This window comes from Amphiura filiformis, chromosome 12, assembly GCF_039555335.1.
Source record: "Amphiura filiformis chromosome 12, Afil_fr2py, whole genome shotgun sequence".
NCBI lineage: Eukaryota > Metazoa > Echinodermata > Ophiuroidea > Amphilepidida > Amphiuridae > Amphiura > Amphiura filiformis.
The window spans coordinates 1699961-1722051 of NC_092639.1; the positions used below are offsets into that span (position 1 = coordinate 1699961).

General features: G+C 36.0%; 1 protein-coding gene across 1 annotated transcript in view; it reads left to right on the top strand.

Annotated features, from left to right (window-relative positions):
- The window catches only part of LOC140165632 (uncharacterized), a 361058-nt gene that overhangs the window by 236454 nt on the left and 102513 nt on the right, over window positions 1–22091 (top strand). Inside the window, 4 exon segments of the mRNA XM_072188920.1 lie at window positions 14416–14481; window positions 15183–15297; window positions 16644–16790; window positions 17602–17720. Of these exon segments, the coding sequence (XP_072045021.1) occupies window positions 14416–14481; window positions 15183–15297; window positions 16644–16790; window positions 17602–17720 (447 nt within the window).

Genomic DNA, 22091 nt, shown 5'->3' on the forward strand with positions numbered 1-22091 from the left:
AATGGGAAGATTATTTAGTGGTGTGCGCCCTTCGAAGGGCCTAGGCGTAAAATCGGGCTCTTGAGAGATTCAGCCAAAATTGAAGTTGGCTTTCGATTAAATTGCGGTTTTTGATTTATATAGATAGTTTTAATGTTAGTGAATATATTTAATGCGTTTTAGATGCAAGTCGCGCTAAGTTTATTCTCTCAGAGGCCTTCAAAGTTAAAGAAACTGTCAAAAATTGTGAGAAAACTAATATTTCTCAGATTTGAAGCAAAATTGTCTTAAGGTGACAAATCGGCACAAGTCTTTAAACCTCTCAAATCTTAATTATTTTGTAGGGGGGGTGATTGTTGTAAAATCATTAATATATAGACCTTTGCCATTATGAAACCTAATTTCTTTTCATTTTAAAGCGGTTTTTAGCAGATAAACGGTCTAAAACTATATGTTGAGAATTGGTATTTAATGCAAATCTAGGGAAATAAGCACAGATGGTCAAAATGTTGAAAATGTGTACATCTTTGGAATGGACCATGTGTCTGTTGATAGGAAATTTCGTTTGATGGGGATGTCTCAGTGCACTCAAACCTTGAGTGTTTTACTCAAAACATTTTATATTTTAAGAAAAATATAAAAAATTCGATTTTATGAACATCATTATTCCTTGAAGGGGCACACCACTAAATCAATGCGCCATTTGTGTAACCCTAATGAGTTCCGGTAAAAACAGAAACTTTTTGAGGTATTTTGGGCTGGTCTGTAGACTTATTAATCAGAAAGAGTGGCGAATTATAGCTTAAATAAAAGTGTAAAGCCTATACATAAATTTGAGTCGCCAAAAGAGTCGCATTTTTATAATTATTGAGAAAATAGGTCCGCGAATTAAAAATGGCAGAATCGGGTTTGCAGTCTTGAGAGCATGTCAAAAACAGTGAGGGCGCTGTTCGCGGCCTCCTAGCGGGAAAACGAGATGGAAGAACCCCATACATTGAAACATATGTTAAACTTTCATCGATTTGCAATCGACTGGTCATCATAAAATATTTTAAAACGAGCCCAAAAGGCCTCAAAATGAGCAAAGAAAACCGGTGTTTTTACACGTGTTTCAATGGGAAGATTATTTAGTGGTGTGCGCCCTTCGAAGGGCCTAGGCGTAAAATCGGGCTCTTGAGAGATTCAGCCAAAATTGAAGTTGGCTTTCGATTAAATTGCGGTTTTTGATTTATATAGATAGTTTTAATGTTAGTGAATATATTTAATGCGTTTTAGATGCAAGTCGCGCTAAGTTTATTCTCTCAGAGGCCTTCAAAGTTAAAGAAACTGTCAAAAATTGTGAGAAAACTAATATTTCTCAGATTTGAAGCAAAATTGTCTTAAGGTGACAAATCGGCACAAGTCTTTAAACCTCTCAAATCTTAATTATTTTGTAGGGGGGTGATTGTTGTAAAATCATTAATATATAGACCTTTGCCATTATGAAACCTAATTTCTTTTCATTTTAAAGCGGTTTTAGCAGATAAACGGTCTAAAACTATATGTTGAGAATTGGTATTTAATGCAAATCTAGGGAAATAAGCACAGATGGTCAAAATGTTGAAAATGTGTACATTTTTGGAATGCACCATGTATCTTTGATAGGACATTTCTCTTGATGTGGATGTCACAGAGCACTCAAACCTTGAGTGTTTTACTCAAAACATTTTATATTTTAAGAAAAATATAAAAAATTCGATTTTATGAACATCATTATTCCTTGAAGGGGCACACCACTAAATCAATGCGCCATTTGTGTAACCCTAATGAGTTCCGGTAAAAAACAGAAACTTTTTGAGGTATTTTGGGCTGGTCTGTAGACTTATTAATCAGAAAGAGTGGCGAATTATAGCTTAAATAAAAGTGTAAAGCCTATACATAAATTTGAGTCGCCAAAAGAGTCGCATTTTTATAATTATTGAGAAAATAGGTCCGCGAATTAAAAAATGGCAGAATCGGGTTTGCAGTCTTGAGAGCATGTCAAAAACAGTGAGGGCGCTGTTCGCGGCCTCCTAGCGGGAAAACGAGATGGAAGAACCCCCATACATTGAAACATATGTTAAACTTTCATCGATTTGCAATCGACTGGTCATCATAAAATATTTTAAAACGAGCCCAAAAGGCCTCAAAATGAGCAAAGAAAACCGGTGTTTTTACACGTGTTTCAATGGGAAGATTATTTAGTGGTGTGCGCCCTTCGAAGGGCCTAGGCGTAAAATCGGGCTCTTGAGAGATTCAGCCAAAATTGAAGTTGGCTTTCGATTAAATTGCGGTTTTTGATTTATATAGATAGTTTTAATGTTAGTGAATATATTTAATGCGTTTTAGATGCAAGTCGCGCTAAGTTTATTCTCTCAGAGGCCTTCAAAGTTAAAGAAACTGTCAAAATTGTGAGAAAACTAATATTTCTCAGATTTGAAGCAAAATTGTCTTAAGGTGACAAATCGGCACAAGTCTTTAAACCTCTCAAATCTTAATTATTTTGTAGGGGGGGTGATTGTTGTAAAATCATTAATATATAGACCTTTGCCATTATGAAACCTAATTTCTTTTCATTTTAAAGCGGTTTTTAGCAGATAAACGGTCTAAAACTATATGTTGAGAATTGGTATTTAATGCAAATCTAGGGAAATAAGCACAGATGGTCAAAATGTTGAAAATGTGTACATTTTTGGAATGCACCATGTATCTTTGATAGGACATTTCTCTTGATGTGGATGTCACAGAGCACTCAAACCTTGAGTGTTTTACTCAAAACATTTTATATTTTAAGAAAAATAGAAAAAAATTCGATTTTATGAACATCATTATTCCTTGAAGGGGGCACACCACTAAATCAATGCGCCATTTGTGTAACCCTAATGAAAAAAAAAAAAAACAGAAACTTTTTGAGGTATTTTGGGCTGGTCTGTAGACTTATTAATCAGAAAGAGTGGCGAATTATAGCTTAAATAAAAGTGTAAAGCCTATACATAAATTTGAGTCGCCAAAAGAGTCGCATTTTTATAATTATTGAGAAAATAGGTCCGCGAATTAAAAAATGGCAGAATCGGGTTTGCAGTCTTGAGAGCATGTCAAAAACAGTGAGGGCGCTGTTCGCGGCCTCCTAGCGGGAAAACGAGATGGAAGAACCCCATACATTGAAACATATGTTAAACTTTCATCGATTTGCAATCGACTGGTCATCATAAAATATTTTAAAACGAGCCCAAAAGGCCTCAAAATGAGCAAAGAAAACCGGTGTTTTTACACGTGTTTCAATGGGAAGATTATTTAGTGGTGTGCGCCCTTCGAAGGGCCTAGGCGTAAAATCGGGCTCTTGAGAGATTCAGCCAAAATTGAAGTTGGCTTTCGATTAAATTGCGGTTTTTTGATTTATATAGATAGTTTTAATGTTAGTGAATATATTTAATGCGTTTTAGATGCAAGTCGCGCTAAGTTTATTCTCTCAGAGGCCTTCAAAGTTAAAGAAACTGTCAAAATTGTGAGAAAACTAATATTTCTCAGATTTGAAGCAAAATTGTCTTAAGGTGACAAATCGGCACAAGTCTTTAAACCTCTCAAATCTTAATTATTTTGTAGGGGGGTGATTGTTGTAAAATCATTAATATATAGACCTTTGCCATTATGAAACCTAATTTCTTTTCATTTTAAAGCGGTTTTTAGCAGATAAACGGTCTAAAACTATATGTTGAGAATTGGTATTTAATGCAAATCTAGGGAAATAAGCACAGATGGTCAAAATGTTGAAAATGTGTACATTTTTGGAATGCACCATGTATCTTTGATAGGACATTTCTCTTGATGTGGATGTCACAGAGCACTCAAACCTTGAGTGTTTTACTCAAAACATTTTATATTTTAAGAAAAATATAAAAAATTCGATTTTATGAACATCATTATTCCTTGAAGGGGCACACCACTAAATCAATGCGCCATTTGTGTAACCCTAATGAGTTCCGGTAAAAACAGAAACTTTTTGAGGTATTTTGGGCTGGTCTGTAGACTTATTAATCAGAAAGAGTGGCGAATTATAGCTTAAATAAAAGTGTAAAGCCTATACATAAATTTGAGTCGCCAAAAGAGTCGCATTTTATAATTATTGAGAAAATAGGTCCGCGAATTAAAAAATGGCAGAATCGGGTTTGCAGTCTTGAGAGCATGTCAAAACAGTGAGGGCGCTGTTCGCGGCCTCCTAGCGGGAAAACGAGATGGAAGAACCCCATACATTGAAACATATGTTAAACTTTCATCGATTTGCAATCGACTGGTCATCATAAAATATTTTAAAACGAGCCCAAAAGGCCTCAAAATGAGCAAAGAAAACCGGTGTTTTTACACGTGTTTCAATGGGAAGATTATTTAGTGGTGTGCGCCCTTCGAAGGGCCTAGGCGTAAAATCGGGCTCTTGAGAGATTCAGCCAAAATTGAAGTTGGCTTTCGATTAAATTGCGGTTTTTGATTTATATAGATAGTTTTAATGTTAGTGAATATATTTAATGCGTTTTAGATGCAAGTCGCGCTAAGTTTATTCTCTCAGAGGCCTTCAAAGTTAAAGAAAATGTAAAAAATTGTGAGAAAACTAATATTTCTCAGATTTGAAGCAAAATTGTCTTAAGGTGACAAATCGGCACAAGTCTTTAAACCTCTCAAATCTTAATTATTTTGTAGGGGGGTGATTGTTGTAAAATCATTAATATATAGACCTTTGCCATTATGAAACCTAATTTCTTTTCATTTTAAAGCGGTTTTTAGCAGATAAACGGTCTAAAACTATATGTTGAGAATTGGTATTTAATGCAAATCTAGGGAAATAAGCACAGATGGTCAAAATGTTGAAAATGTGTACATTTTTGGAATGCACCATGTATCTTTGATAGGACATTTCTCTTGATGTGGATGTCGCTGAGCCCTCAAACCTTGAGTGTTTTACTCAAAACATTTTATATTTTAAGAAAAATATAAAAAATTCGATTTATGAACATCATTATTCCTTGAAGGGGCACACCACTAAATCAATGCGCCATTTGTGTAACCCTAATGAGTTCCGGTAAAAACAGAAACTTTTTGAGGTATTTTGGGCTGGTCTGTAGACTTATTAATCAGAAAGAGTGGCGAATTATAGCTTAAATAAAAGTGTAAAGCCTATACATAAATTTGAGTCGCCAAAAGAGTCGCATTTTTATAATTATTGAGAAAATAGGTCCGCGAATTAAAAAATGGCAGAATCGGGTTTGCAGTCTTGAGAGCATGTCAAAAACAGTGAGGGCGCTGTTCGCGGCCTCCTAGCGGGAAAACGAGATGGAAGAACCCCATACATTGAAACATATGTTAAACTTTCATCGATTTGCAATCGACTGGTCATCATAAAATATTTTAAAACGAGCCCAAAAGGCCTCAAAATGAGCAAAGAAAACCGGTGTTTTTACACGTGTTTCAATGGGAAGATTATTTAGTGGTGTGCGCCCTTCGAAGGGCCTAGGCGTAAAATCGGGCTCTTGAGAGATTCAGCCAAAATTGAAGTTGGCTTTCGATTAAATTGCGGTTTTTAGGTTTATATAGATAGTTTTAATGTTAGTGAATATATTTAATGCGTTTTAGATGCAAGTCGCGCTAAGTTTATTCTCTCAGAGGCCTTCAAAGTTAAAGAAACTGTCAAAAATTGTGAGAAAACTAATATTTCTCAGATTTGAAGCAAAATTGTCTTAAGGTGACAAATCGGCACAAGTCTTTAAACCTCTCAAATCTTAATTATTTTGTAGGGGGGTGATTGTTGTAAAATCATTAATATATAGACCTTTGCCATTATGAAACCTAATTTCTTTTCATTTTAAAGCGGTTTTAGCAGATAAACGGTCTAAAACTATATGTTGAGAATTGGTATTTAATGCAAATCTAGGGAAATAAGCACAGATGGTCAAAATGTTGAAAATGTGTACATTTTTGGAATGCACCATGTATCTTTGATAGGACATTTCTCTTGATGTGGATGTCACAGAGCACTCAAACCTTGAGTGTTTTACTCAAAACATTTTATATTTTAAGAAAAAATATAAAAAATTCGATTTATGAACATCATTATTCCTTGAAGGGGCACACCACTAAATCAATGCGCCATTTGTGTAACCCTAATGAGTTCCGGTAAAAAACAGAAACTTTTTGAGGTATTTTGGGCTGGTCTGTAGACTTATTAATCAGAAAGAGTGGCGAATTATAGCTTAAATAAAAGTGTAAAGCCTATACATAAATTTGAGTCGCCAAAAGAGTCGCATTTTTATAATTATTGAGAAAATAGGTCCGCGAATTAAAAAATGGCAGAATCGGGTTTGCAGTCTTGAGAGCATGTCAAAAACAGTGAGGGCGCTGTTCGCGGCCTCCTAGCGGGAAAACGAGATGGAAGAACCCCATACATTGAAACATATGTTAAACTTTCATCGATTTGCAATCGACTGGTCATCATAAAATATTTTAAAACGAGCCCAAAAGGCCTCAAAATGAGCAAAGAAAACCGGTGTTTTTACACGTGTTTCAATGGGAAGATTATTTAGTGGTGTGCGCCCTTCGAAGGGCCTAGGCGTAAAATCGGGCTCTTGAGAGATTCAGCCAAAATTGAAGTTGGCTTTCGATTAAATTGCGGTTTTTGATTTATATAGATAGTTTTAATGTTAGTGAATATATTTAATGCGTTTTAGATGCAAGTCGCGCTAAGTTTATTCTCTCAGAGGCCTTCAAAGTTAAAGAAACTGTCAAAATTGTGAGAAAACTAATATTTCTCAGATTTGAAGCAAAATTGTCTTAAGGTGACAAATCGGCACAAGTCTTTAAACCTCTCAAATCTTAATTATTTTGTAGGGGGGTGATTGTTGTAAAATCATTAATATATAGACCTTTGCCATTATGAAACCTAATTTCTTTTCATTTTAAAGCGGTTTTTAGCAGATAAACGGTCTAAAACTATATGTTGAGAATTGGTATTTAATGCAAATCTAGGGAAATAAGCACAGATGGTCAAAATGTTGAAAATGTGTACATTTTTGGAATGCACCATGTATCTTTGATAGGACATTTCTCTTGATGTGGATGTCACAGAGCACTCAAACCTTGAGTGTTTTACTCAAAACATTTTATATTTTAAGAAAAATATAAAAAATTCGATTTATGAACATCATTATTCCTTGAAGGGGCACACCACTAAATCAATGCGCCATTTGTGTAACCCTAATGAGTTCCGGTAAAAAACAGAAACTTTTTGAGGTATTTTGGGCTGGTCTGTAGACTTATTAATCAGAAAGAGTGGCGAATTATAGCTTAAATAAAAGTGTAAAGCCTATACATAAATTTGAGTCGCCAAAAGAGTCGCATTTTTATAATTATTGAGAAAATAGGTCCGCGAATTAAAAAATGGCAGAATCGGGTTTGCAGTCTTGAGAGCATGTCAAAAACAGTGAGGGCGCTGTTCGCGGCCTCCTAGCGGGAAAACGAGATGGAAGAACCCCATACATTGAAACATATGTTAAACTTTCATCGATTTGCAATCGACTGGTCATCATAAAATATTTTAAAACGAGCCCAAAAGGCCTCAAAATGAGCAAAGAAAACCGGTGTTTTTACACGTGTTTCAATGGGAAGATTATTTAGTGGTGTGCGCCCTTCGAAGGGCCTAGGCGTAAAATCGGGCTCTTGAGAGATTCAGCCAAAATTGAAGTTGGCTTTCGATTAAATTGCGGTTTTTGATTTATATAGATAGTTTTAATGTTAGTGAATATATTTAATGCGTTTTAGATGCAAGTCGCGCTAAGTTTATTCTCTCAGAGGCCTTCAAAGTTAAAGAAACTGTCAAAATTGTGAGAAAACTAATATTTCTCAGATTTGAAGCAAAATTGTCTTAAGGTGACAAATCGGCACAAGTCTTTAAACCTCTCAAATCTTAATTATTTTGTAGGGGGGGTGATTGTTGTAAAATCATTAATATATAGACCTTTGCCATTATGAAACCTAATTTCTTTTCATTTTAAAGCGGTTTTTAGCAGATAAACGGTCTAAAACTATATGTTGAGAATTGGTATTTAATGCAAATCTAGGGAAATAAGCACAGATGGTCAAAATGTTGAGAATGTGTACATGTTTGGAATGCACCATGTATCTTTGATAGGACATTTCTCTGGATGTGCATGTCACAGAGCACTCAAACCTTGAGTGTTTTACTCAAAACATTTTATATTTTAAGAAAAATATAAAAAATTCGATTTTATGAACATCATTATTCCTTGAAGGGGCACACCACTAAATCAATGCGCCATTTGTGTAACCCTAATGAGTTCCGGTAAAAACAGAAACTTTTGAGGTATTTTGGGCTGGTCTGTAGACTTATTAATCAGAAAGAGTGGCGAATTATAGCTTAAATAAAAGTGTAAAGCCTATACATAAATTTGAGTCGCCAAAAGAGTCGCATTTTTATAATTATTGAGAAAATAGGTCCGCGAATTGAAAAATGGCAGAATCGGGTTTGCAGTCTTGAGAGCATGTCAAAAACAGTGAGGGCGCTGTTCGCGGCCTCCTAGCGGGAAAACGAGATGGAAGAACCCCCATACATTGAAACATATGTTAAACTTTCATCGATTTGCAATCGACTGGTCATCATAAAATATTTTAAAACGAGCCCAAAAGGCCTCAAAATGAGCAAAGAAAACCGGTGTTTTACACGTGTTTCAATGGGAAGATTATTTAGTGGTGTGCGCCCTTCGAAGGGCCTAGGCGTAAAATCGGGCTCTTGAGAGATTCAGCCAAAATTGAAGTTGGCTTTCGATTAAATTGCGGTTTTTGATTTATATAGATAGTTTTAATGTTAGTGAATATATTTAATGCGTTTTAGATGCAAGTCGCGCTAAGTTTATTCTCTCAGAGGCCTTCAAAGTTAAAGAAACTGTCAAAATTGTGAGAAAACTAATATTTCTCAGATTTGAAGCAAAATTGTCTTAAGGTGACAAATCGGCACAAGTCTTTAAACCTCTCAAATCTTAATTATTTTGTAGGGGGGGTGATTGTTGTAAAATCATTAATATATAGACCTTTGCCATTATGAAACCTAATTTCTTTTCATTTTAAAGCGGTTTTAGCAGATAAACGGTCTAAAACTATATGTTGAGAATTGGTATTTAATGCAAATCTAGGAAATAAGCACAGATGGTCAAAATGTTGAAAATGTGTACATTTTTGGAATGCACCATGTATCTTTGATAGGACATTTCTCTTGATGTGGATGTCACAGAGCACTCAAACCTTGAGTGTTTTACTCAAAACATTTTATATTTTAAGAAAAATATAAAAAAATTCGATTTTATGAACATCATTATTCCTTGAAGGGGCACACCACTAAATCAATGCGCCATTTGTGTAACCCTAATGAGTTCCGGTAAAAAACAGAAACTTTTTTGAGGTATTTTGGGCTGGTCTGTAGACTTATTAATCAGAAAGAGTGGCGAATTATAGCTTAAATAAAAGTGTAAAGCCTATACATAAATTTGAGTCGCCAAAAGAGTCGCATTTTTATAATTATTGAGAAAATAGGTCCGCGAATTAAAAATGGCAGAATCGGGTTTGCAGTCTTGAGAGCATGTCAAAAACAGTGAGGGCGCTGTTCGCGGCCTCCTAGCGGGAAAAACGAGATGGAAGAACCCCATACATTGAAACATATGTTAAACTTTCATCGATTTGCAATCGACTGGTCATCATAAAATATTTTAAAACGAGCCCAAAAGGCCTCAAAATGAGCAAAGAAAACCGGTGTTTTTACACGTGTTTCAATGGGAAGATTATTTAGTGGTGTGCGCCCTTCGAAGGGCCTAGGCGTAAAATCGGGCTCTTGAGAGATTCAGCCAAAATTGAAGTTGGCTTTCGATTAAATTGCGGTTTTTTGTTTTATATAGATAGTTTTAATGTTAGTGAATATATTTAATGCGTTTTAGATGCAAGTCGCGCTAAGTTTATTCTCTCAGAGGCCTTCAAAGTTAAAGAAACTGTCAAAAATTGTGAGAAAACTAATATTTCTCAGATTTGAAGCAAAATTGTCTTAAGGTGACAAATCGGCACAAGTCTTTAAACCTCTCAAATCTTAATTATTTTGTAGGGGGGTGATTGTTGTAAAATCATTAATATATAGACCTTTGCCATTATGAAACCTAATTTCTTTTCATTTTAAAGCGGTTTTTAGCAGATAAACGGTCTAAAACTATATGTTGAGAATTGGTATTTAATGCAAATCTAGGGAAATAAGCACAGATGGTCAAAATGTTGAAAATGTGTACATTTTTGGAATGCACCATGTATCTTTGATAGGACATTTCTCTTGATGTGGATGTCACAGAGCACTCAAACCTTGAGTGTTTTACTCAAAACATTTTATATTTTAAGAAAAATATAAAAAATTCGATTTTATGAACATCATTATTCCTTGAAGGGGCACACCACTAAATCAATGCGCCATTTGTGTAACCCTAATGAGTTCCGGTAAGAAACAGAAACTTTTGGGGGTATTTTGGGCTGGTCTGTAGACTTATTAATCAGAAAGAGTGGCGAATTATAGCTTAAATAAAAGTGTAAAGCCTATACATAAATTTGAGTCGCCAAAAGAGTCGCATTTTATAATTATTGAGAAAATAGGTCCGCGAATTAAAAATGGCAGAATCGGGTTTGCAGTCTTGAGAGCATGTCAAAAACAGTGAGGGCGCTGTTCGCGGCCTCCTAGCGGGAAAACGAGATGGAAGAACCCCCATACATTGAAACATATGTTAAACTTTCATCGATTTGCAATCGACTGGTCATCATAAAATATTTTAAAACGAGCCCAAAAGGCCTCAAAATGAGCAAAGAAAACCGGTGTTTTTACACGTGTTTCAATGGGAAGATTATTTAGTGGTGTGCGCCCTTCGAAGGGCCTAGGCGTAAAATCGGGCTCTTGAGAGATTCAGCCAAAATTGAAGTTGGCTTTCGATTAAATTGCGGTTTTTTGATTTATATAGATAGTTTTAATGTTAGTGAATATATTTAATGCGTTTTAGATGCAAGTCGCGCTAAGTTTATTCTCTCAGAGGCCTTCAAAGTTAAAGAAACTGTCAAATATTGTGTGAAAACTAATATTTCTCAGATTTGAAGCAAAATTGTCTTAAGGTGACAAATCGGCACAAGTCTTTAAACCTCTCAAATCTTAATTATTTTGTAGGGGGGTGATTGTTGTAAAATCATTAATATATAGACCTTTGCCATTATGAAACCTAATTTCTTTTCATTTTAAAGCGGTTTTAGCAGATAAACGGTCTAAAACTATATGTTGAGAATTGGTATTTAATGCAAATCTAGGGAAATAAGCACAGATGGTCAAAATGTTGAAAATGTGTACATTTTTGGAATGCACCATGTATCTTTGATAGGACATTTCTCTTGATGTGGATGTCACAGAGCACTCAAACCTTGAGTGTTTTACTCAAAACATTTTATATTTTAAGAAAAATATAAAAAAATTCGATTTTATGAACATCATTATTCCTTGAAGGGCACACCACTAAATCAATGCGCCATTTGTGTAACCCTAATGAGTTCCGGTAAAAACAGAAACTTTTTGAGGTATTTTGGGCTGGTCTGTAGACTTATTAATCAGAAAGAGTGGCGAATTATAGCTTAAATAAAAGTGTAAAGCCTATACATAAATTTGAGTCGCCAAAAGAGTCGCATTTTATAATTATTGAGAAAATAGGTCCGCGAATTAAAAATGGCAGAATCGGGTTTGCAGTCTTGAGAGCATGTCAAAACAGTGAGGGCGCTGTTCGCGGCCTCCTAGCGGGAAAAAACGAGATGGAAGAACCCCATACATTGAAACATATGTTAAACTTTCATCGATTTGCAATCGACTGGTCATCATAAAATATTTTAAAACGAGCCCAAAAGGCCTCAAAATGAGCAAAGAAAACCGGTGTTTTTACACGTGTTTCAATGGGAAGATTATTTAGTGGTGTGCGCCCTTATGATTTTATAGTTTTCACGCCCTATTCATAATAGCAGCAACAAGTGACACTTGACCGTTAATTTTAAGTCTTCATTCTATTATGTAAGTAAAACTATAATGTGTAAACTTGATCTTTTGGTCGAAATATGCTTGCACCAGTAAGCTTACAATTACAATTAGTAGCAGTAGGTACCATATGCCAGGTGAATTTAAATTTGCCATCAAACTGCATCATTTTTATATCAAATTTAAGCCCTTGAGTAAAGAAAGCCAAAACTTAAAATCTTTTTGTCATAGCACTTTCCGTGGCAAAGTTACATCTTTTCAAAGATCGACTTTCATCAAAAAGATTCTGCTAGCAAAATTCCCAAAAACAGCATTACGGGGGTGTTTCTAGATCTCGTAGTCTCATGATGATAGCAGCTTTTTTTAATGGATTAAAATCCCTCTAAAATTCCATGTGTGAGTGTCTCATCTCATCTGTCATCACCATAAAAAATCATATATTTGGGTCAAGTGAAGTATAGAAAACATATTTCAGGTTATTTCCTTGACCGACCTGTTCTTGAAAAAAAAATTGAAATTTCTATGTAAATATGTATTGTGTTTGGTCCCCGGTCTAGGCGAATTTCGCTGACTAGCAAATGTGTTAACTAAGGTTTGCCTGGCATACCTACAATTAGTTCATTTATGAGTCATATGACTAGAATTTTAATATGTTTATACCATGAAATTTCAATTTATGAATGAACACAGCCTGACATCAGGGTGGCGATTTTCCGCATTCACTGCACGATGTACACTGGTCAACATGTGTGTCTGTGCTTGTGTAACATAGAAGTGAATGAATAAAATCATGCCAACGCACTGCACTTGTGATTGGTTTATATATTAATTATCATATCCGGCAAGGACAAGGTCATGCGTTCGTGTTGTAGTTTGAAATATGTGATACAAACGCGGTTGGATCACATACAGCTGTTCAAAGCTGTGTTCAGTCAGTTAAAATTTCTAGTATACTATTAAATTACTATTTTGCAAAAAAGTCCTCATCACTGTCACTCACTGCTATGCTGGCCAATTGCTTTTCCTGATCATCGTGTAAAAAGAACTAGGCCTAGACCATACCTTACGAATAAATTGAGGTTATGTGTTGGGCACAGCGTTGGCTTCCATTTTTCAGAGTACTCCTTTTCAATTAAGAATACAAAATAACATAATTGTGAAAAAATGACGTGCTAAATGAGAGACTAATATTTTGTCTATTTGACCATTACTGTAAGTCGGTACAAGTAAAATAAACCTCTGGTATTTTAGCTTGGAATATATACATAATTATACTTAATGAGATTGATCGCTACTGGGGCTCAAAACACGATGCATGGTTAGAAAATCAAAAGATATCCTTTCAGACAATGCTGTTTTACTTGGAATACATACTATATTAAATGAGATTAATTGATACTAATATTCAGAATATAATACTTTTCGTGTTGGCGGTGTTTAAAGGGTACCGTACCAACTTATGACATGAGCATTTTTAGCCCTAAATCAGTGAATGTGCCTTGTGGTTATATTTAATATGATCATGAATAAAGGTGATAATCCAAATATTTCCAAGCTGTAACAGGTTCAAAATATGCTATTTTCTAACCAGAATAGTGAAAAATCATGGTTCACTATGTACATGTACATAATATACACAATGTATGTAACAATTATAGGGGACACCAAAATGCAGGTGTGCAGTATGGACCCCAGGGACTAGACTAATTCCAATCAGCCGTCTACACTTCGCATGTACTGTGTATGCTTCGTAGTGACGACTGATTATCTTACAGCCAATATCATGACGGACTTTTGAAAACTATTCAATGCGATTTCAGTGTTGCGCCGAAGGCGCGACTGACTAGCGGCGCCGTATACCGCTGTCAGCTGTACCGCGCCGCTGTGACAAGATCGCGCTCTGAACTTCTAAAAACAACAAACTCGGTCAAAAGGTCAATTTGGACACAACTGCGCATGCTCTATGCCTCAGGAATCCTGTTGCAAAATCCGTCACTTTTTTTCCACGTAGTTTTCTCAGTCGTCAATCCAGACGGTTGACGACTGAGGGCAGCAGTCTACCCAGGGACCCCGTTGACTATTTGTGTTTGTATTTTTTTTTTGTGGCTTTTTTCTGCTATTGTATGTATGTTTGCCTGGAATATTAATAAATCAAATCAAATCAAAGTCTAGAAACACTTACCTATTTTTCGGTAAGTAAAATAAAATTGGGTAAATTACCAGGTAATTATAGTACCGTAATTACTAATATAAAATACCGGTAATTTACCAATTTAGAACACTGATGACCGACTCTAATTTACTTTTCTGTTTATTTTAATTGTCACTTTCAGGTCCTGTCAGCTGAAGATGATGAGACCTCTCTTGCAACTCTGCGATGTGGCAGACTATTTGGAGAGGTAAGCATTGCATTAATTTCTCGTTCCTAAAATAAATGTTATGCGATTGAGTCATTTGTCGGGCAAATCCAATACTAAGTTTTCAGGTTCATCATGTGCTATTTACAGAGCTTTATTTTGATGAAAAATACTACACCAATGGACTTAATGTTCCAGACTACATGGTTATTTTAATTTTACTCAGAACAATAAAATACATTGAAAGTTGTGCACTTTTTAATATTGGGTATAATATCTCAAAGTCAATATTAAATGTCTTTTTCAGTCGAGAAAAGTCTTAAACTTTTGTTGACACTTGTGAAAAATTGTGACAAAAACTGCAGTCATCCAGACTACTGTTTAATTTTCTATTACTGTGGTAGGAAATCTGGTAGTCTAGTAGACAACTGGACTACTACTTTTTTCACGCACTGACAATGTCAGTTAACTCTCTCCACGCTGATGTCGACTGCAGGCGACAAGTTTTAAAAAATCAAAATTTAAAAAATCAGAATTGTCAAGTTTCATGACCATATTTGGAATCAGCATGAAAAATGTATCAAAATGAGTACAAACAAGCCTAGTATTGGTTCAGGGGTTCTTAAGATAGCTCTTGATATTTCGACAAAATATCTCAAAACTTGGATTTTTTATGTTGAAGCTTATGGCTAGCGCACTTTCAGAGCATTAATATTTATTGTTGTTGATTTTGTTGTGTATAGGTCAGCCTCATTTTTAGTATGCCCAGGACCAATAGTATACGAGCTGCAGTACATTGTGATCTTCTACAGTTGGATAAGAGTGACTTACAAAATGTACTACGCCATTACCCTGCAGGTAAGCTGAAAAAACCTCATTTTGGCTATTCCATTAAAAATACACACTACCCCTGTGTAAGATTTTGGAAATATCTGCCACAGGGGGAGTATGAATTTCAGATGGAATGAGCACATTAGGCAGCTCCATTTGAATTTCATATGTATACCCTCTGAGAACGATTCAACCTGAATCTTCTACTGAGGGAGGGTGAGTTTCAAATGGAGCTGCTAATGTGTTAATTCCATTTAAAGTTCATACTCCCCCTGTTGAAGATATTTCCAAAATCTTCCACAGGGGTAGTGTGGATTTCTAATGGAATAGCCCAATGCCTCCAAACCGCTTGTGGTCTCGTGGTCTCTGTCCAAGACCTTGACTTGGTCTAAATCCAGAACATCCCAGCAAACACAAAACCTTTTTACAGAAAACATTTTATTGTTGGGTTATATAAAAAATAATTTAAAAAAGCGCAGTGATTTATAGTGCGCTACGCACAGGCACAACGCCTAGATGTTGATCCACAAGCCTCAGCACACTTTACAGGTTGTCGCTGACCACTACGGCCCACATCATTCCACAAACCATTAAACAACAAATCAGGGACTTTGCTGCTTCAAGAGCGCACACCCTAGACATTCCACAGATAACCATCACAACCAGGATCAGCTCCCCGAGTTTCGTACGGGTTACAACGAGACAAATTAGCAGTGAGTTCCTTGTCCAGGGGAATTTCAAGCTAACTCAATTTTCTTTCCACGTGAGCGTACTAGGCACCGCCAGGGTTTGAACCCACAACCTCTCGCACCACAGTCGAACGCCTTATCGATTGAGCTAACTTGACTATAATAATAATATAGAAGGTATAAAACATTGTGATAACGTTTGAAAACCATTTTGAAAACTTGATGCAAACATTCTAATTAAGAGTTGTCAAAATATTTTGCAAAAATATTTGCCAAAAATGTTTTACAATAACATTTTGACAACATTTTCAAAATGTTGTCGTAGTGCTTTTTCTCATACAACATTTTAAAAATATTTTCATGACCTTTATATAACCTGGCATTTAAATATGTTATTAAAACATTTTGAATAGAACTGAAACTTTAACACATGTGTTTATAATACGTATGTAATGTTTTTTGCCATATTTTCCAAGCTTTTGCTGATAATTAAATTTGGGTCATTTTAGCCTCCAGATAAAAAATCCTGACTGACCGTTCCTACTTGGAAAGTCTGTCCACCTGATGGGTTTGGATTTTTGTTCTTTGTGAACATATTGCAAAGTAACAAGTTAAAATCCCATCATCATCATCATCATCATCATCATCAATCATCATCATCATCATCATCATTTTTCTCCACAGTTGCCAAGAAACTTCAGCAGATTGCAGAGGATCGATGTGATGCCGCTGGTCGGCTTGAAGAGAGAGTTAGAGCAGGTGAAGGTATCATTCCAGCAAGTAAAAGTCTACGAAGAAATATGCCAGGTGGTATTGGAACAGCGTCACCAAGTAAGTGCTGGTCAAAGTTGATGCTATAGGCAATGCATAATACAGAGAATAAGAAATGGGCTACAACTGATTTTTATTCGGGTTGGGTGCGCCGATGGATGTCACATTACCGGTACAGCCGGTCAATGTGTGAAAACGACAGTACTGGTGCAGCCAGTCACTGTGTGAAATTGGTCAAGCTTTCGTCAGATGTGGCTCTGACTTCATCAGGACATAGTTCATGATGAAGTCAGAGCCACATCTGACGAAAGCTTGACCAATTTCACACATTGACCGGCTGCACCGGTAATGTGATATCCGGCAGCGCACCCGAATAAAAATCAGTTGTTATGGAATCCCGTCGTGAAACCCTATCTATTTACTTAAGAAATGGGCTATTTCAATTGAAATCCATACACTACCATGACATGATCTTAACGACATGACACAGGGAGTGTGAATATCAAATGGGGTTACCTGGAAGTGTGACTCCATTTGAAATCTACATTCCCTGGGAGATTAAGGACATGTCTTACATTGGAGGTATATGGATTTCAACTGGAATATCCCAATATCAAGTAAATATGAACTAATAAGAGAGGAGATTTGAAAGATACCAAAAAAAACACCCAAAAAACATTTATTATGTTGTTACATTTGTATGACTTGATTAATTATAATCAAACACAAGCAAGAGAAACAATGATTACATGTTGTAAACCGGCAAATTATAAAATGTTATTTATAAAGAACCTATGTTTCCAAATTTACAAGATATTTTTAATATTCTTAGTGATATAATAATATTGCTGAAACCTTTTGCTGCCTACAGAGCACCCAGGAGCCAATCAGAAACGAGAACAATTTGCACAAAATAGATCCATAGAGGCCTTTGATATAGAAGAAGTTAGCAGTGAATGGGTCACTGTACACAGAGGATCATGTGTTACGGTAAGGCAACACCCGGTGGGGTCACTCCCTGGCAGGGGGGACGCATAGGACTGTTACCACAAGTGCAAATTACCCCCTTTCGCAGTCGATTTCAAGGACAAATCATGAAATTTACCCCCTTTTTTACTCCAAAACAAGGACAAAATGGTACTCTGAAACACCCCTATTTTTTAGATTCCGAGGACACATTAGCAATTTTGACCCTATTTCAACATTTCAAGGAAGGGATTTTTAGGCCTATGAATGTTTTTTCCCAGTAATTAACAAGGGCATCACAGATCAGAACCGAGAACAATATTGATCACGGGATGAGTACAAAGTAGGAAACCAAATTTATTCCTGTGATTTTTTTTATCTGGCCACGGGATCAGGAGAAAATAATAAGAACCCCTTTTTTCAATTTCGCAGACATTTGTGCAATAAAACACCCCTATTTTTCCAATTTCACAGACAATTTTGTCCGCGGACATGCCCTAAAAATGAGCCCTTTTTCCTTGATTTTGGTAACGATCGTGCGGTCAGTATTGCAAGTTGAGTGACCCCACCGGGAGGCAACACGGCCAAACTTGTGCCATCTTGGATCAACCGTAGATGCTCTTAGAACTAAGGATCGACTAAGCAAATTTAACGATTAGGTGCTGTGCAATAATTATGAGCCCGGGGGGTAAAATTTCCAAACGGCTCGCCAAAAATCGCTTGCCCCCCCTGTCTTGGCCTGCCAAAAATCGCTTGCCCCCCTGGCATGTCTAAAATTCTTTACCCCCTCCCCCACTTGCGCATGCCAAATTTTTGGGATTCCAATTTACAAACCTGAAATGGTCTAGATACATGTTGCGAGCGCAGCTTGTTGGAAAATTTGCATATTTAAGCGTTTCTGTACTGTTTTCCTGAGCCATTTTTGAGCGTTTTATTTAAAAGGCGCCCCATGAATGTGTGCCAAAATCACTTGCTCCCAAACATTGCTTGCCCCCCCTTTTGGCTCGCCAAACATTTCTTTCCCCTCCCCCCAAGGGTCATAATTATTGCACAGCTCCTTATGTATTACTCTAGTACCTCTAATTCAAATACTCCCTCAATCTTGGATTACATCGGTCTTAACCAATTGTTGCGCTTCACAGGCAGCTTTTTTTTAATATGTTATCTTGACCCTGCAACCAAGGGTTTGGGTGCATTTGGGGGCATGTCAGTGATCCCCAAGGGTCGGGAAATGTACTTAACCCCCTGAGCACTACCTGCTGATATAACATTGCCTCTGATTGGTCAATTACATGATATTTTCACTTTAATCACCAATCAGAATGGAGCTTTGCAAATATTATAATTCACCTCAATTTTTTTGTTTGGTGAAATTATTCTAACAATGTTGCTGATTGGTCCAATTGATCGACAGGTAGTTCTCATGGGGTTTAAATGTAATAACTTGAAAATTGCAAGCCGTAACATTTTCCCACATGCCCCATGATAAGGGGATGGGGAAAATATAGAATAGTGCATTACAGTAATTTAGATGGTAAATATTGAATGTGGAAGTTGTGAAATATTAGCTTCCTGATTATATGTTGTGTTACAAAATCACCGCCAATCTGACATCAATTTATCCTAACAAATCATTAACATCATAACGTATCTGACATGAAAATTGTGCACTTACATGTACTTTTAAATGAAATTTTACTTAAATTTCTAAGCCATTCGCCTTCCATAGATTTTTGGTACAAAGACGAACAAAAGCAGCCCATGGAATGTTGTGAATTGACAAGTTTTCTTTGATGAAATGCTTTTAGATGAAAAAAAAAGCAATAGAGAGAAAGAAAGAAGATAAGAAGTAAAAGAATAGGGATGTATACATTAGCATTGTATGCAGTGAGTGACATGATGGGATGCTGTCTATTATCGTATGTCATAAGTGGTATGATAGCTAGTGTATCACTATGGACCACAATGGCCTCATCCCAATGCCATAGTTCAATAACCTCAATTAAGCAATCATGGAGCAAAATTTGACCTCAAGTTGCGGAGTGTAAGTTTGTGTACCCACATTTTCAAAGGTCATTCAATGAATGTGCAACTATATTGGGGTTCAAGAAATGTGCCCTGATAGATGAGCATGTTGTGGATCCTAGTGTATGGCATGCATGTATTGCTGTGCTTCTATTGTAACATTAATGTGCCTTGTGGAAATACGATCCCCAGGGAAAATGAAGCAATTTTAAGGGCAATTTATTTTCACATCATTTAAACCTGGATATGCTTTATTAATAGCTGGGTATAATTTGGAATATTTTTAGGGCAACTTATTTTCACATGGTTCAGATTCAGGTATGCTTCATTTATAGCTTGGTTTAATATACAATATTTTCAGGGCAATTTATTTTCACATTCAGGCCTACATTATAGGTTTGCTTCATTTGTAGATGGGTTTAATTTGCAATATTTTCAGGGCAATTTATTTTCACATTGTTCAGGCTGATTCATGTATAGCTTGGTTTAATTTGCAATATAAGAAAACTTAAATAAATAAACAAACAAATAAACAAATAAATAAATAAAATTGTTTACACTTGAATTTACATGAATGTTGATAATAGCACAAATCTTTTGGTCCCCATGGGTGACACTCCAGTATGGTGGGTTTACTAGAGCATTATGCACAGACTTTCATTTAGTCCAGACCCTCCTCTTTGATAAAGCCCTGGAGCGATTGCCGAATAGGGTGCAACTCTACTAGTCTTATTACAAGACTGCCCTACCCCAACCCTAAACCCTAACCCTAAACTCCGTAAACGAGGACTGGACTCAAGTATAGGAAGTTGCACCCTATTCGGTAATTGTACCAAAGCCCTAATCCTGACTGCCCTGGTGGAACTTGATACAATTGGTGAAAAATTAGTCTGCTGCATAACAATCTTACAGGTTCCTATTTTTTGGGGTTTTTTTTGTTGTTGATATTTTATAAAACATAATTGATTTCTTCTTTTTCCAAAATTGAAAATGTAAATCAATATTGCTTCCAATAATCAGATGTTTCTTTTACCAGTAATATTTTAATTATGTGGTATAATTATATGTAGAATAGAATTTTCTGGAAACAATTGATGTATGATATTATTATGTCAAAATGTCCACAAACAGTACCTGATTTCAATAATGCAAAATTTTTATTTTTGTTCAGTTACTAATTCCAAAACTGCAAATTTAAAAGCTTACAACATTTTTTGACTGATAGGCTTTAATGTGTAACTGTTTAAAATTGTATAATAAACAAAACCATAAACTCTTAACCCCATGAGAACTACCTGCCAATTGGCCAAATAGAAGTTTTCATTATCAATTGGCCCAATCAGCAACATTGTTAGAATAATTTCACCACGCCAAAAAAATTGGGGTGAATTATTTGCAAAGATCCATTCTGATTGGTAATTAAAGTGAAAATATCATGTAATTGACCAATCAGAGGCAATGTTAGATCGGCAGGTAGTGCTCAAAAATCCACAAAAAATGAATGCCGCAAAAATATCCAGCTTTGTATCCAGCTATACAGTATAAAAGGTTAGCCCTGGAGGTAATTTAATTAGAATTGTGAGCAAATGAGGAAAGGGGAACCCACAATGGCAGAAGAACTAGTCTCCTCTTACTACTCTAAACACACAGGATACATCTGGAATACGCAAATCTGGATTCCTTTTTGGCAGCTACTTTTTGACAACTTTCGTGAAATTATTACTTGTTATTATTTTTTGGTTTGTTTGATATAGTTTTGCTATTGAGGTGGGTGTTTGAATGAACAATTTGGTACAATATTCTCTAATTATATCACATTTACTTGAGGGCCAGGGCAGGGTCTTAGCTAGAAATTAAGGTTTGCCCATCATTTGAATAAAAATGCCTGTCCTAATTTGACCTTTAAAACATTTACCAGACCTCTACAGCCCATTGGGGTTCAATTAAAGAATTCAAATATGTCTTGCTATGGCCTTGTTTTGCAAAGCTGGTCTACTAAAAAGGTCAATAGCCTTTGTCAATACCTACAATTATAATGCAGCATCTGTCAAAGGCATTAATTTTGCCCATCCCAGGAGCAAACTCTCTATCTTTAGACAACCAGACAGGTGGCTAGCTAAGACACTGGGCAGGGGGGGGGGGGGGTAAATTTTAAATGGCGTCACCCATTCAGGTAACTCCATTTGAAATTCACAATCCCTTTGTGGAAGATTTGCAGTCATGTATTCCATAGGGTGTGTGGATGTGTGGAATAGCCCAATTTACAAGAGCTATTTTTAACAGATACTACAAAATAGCCATCATGTATATTTGCATATGTTATGATATTTAATTTTGAAAAGCCATACCATATCTCTACAATGGAAAACA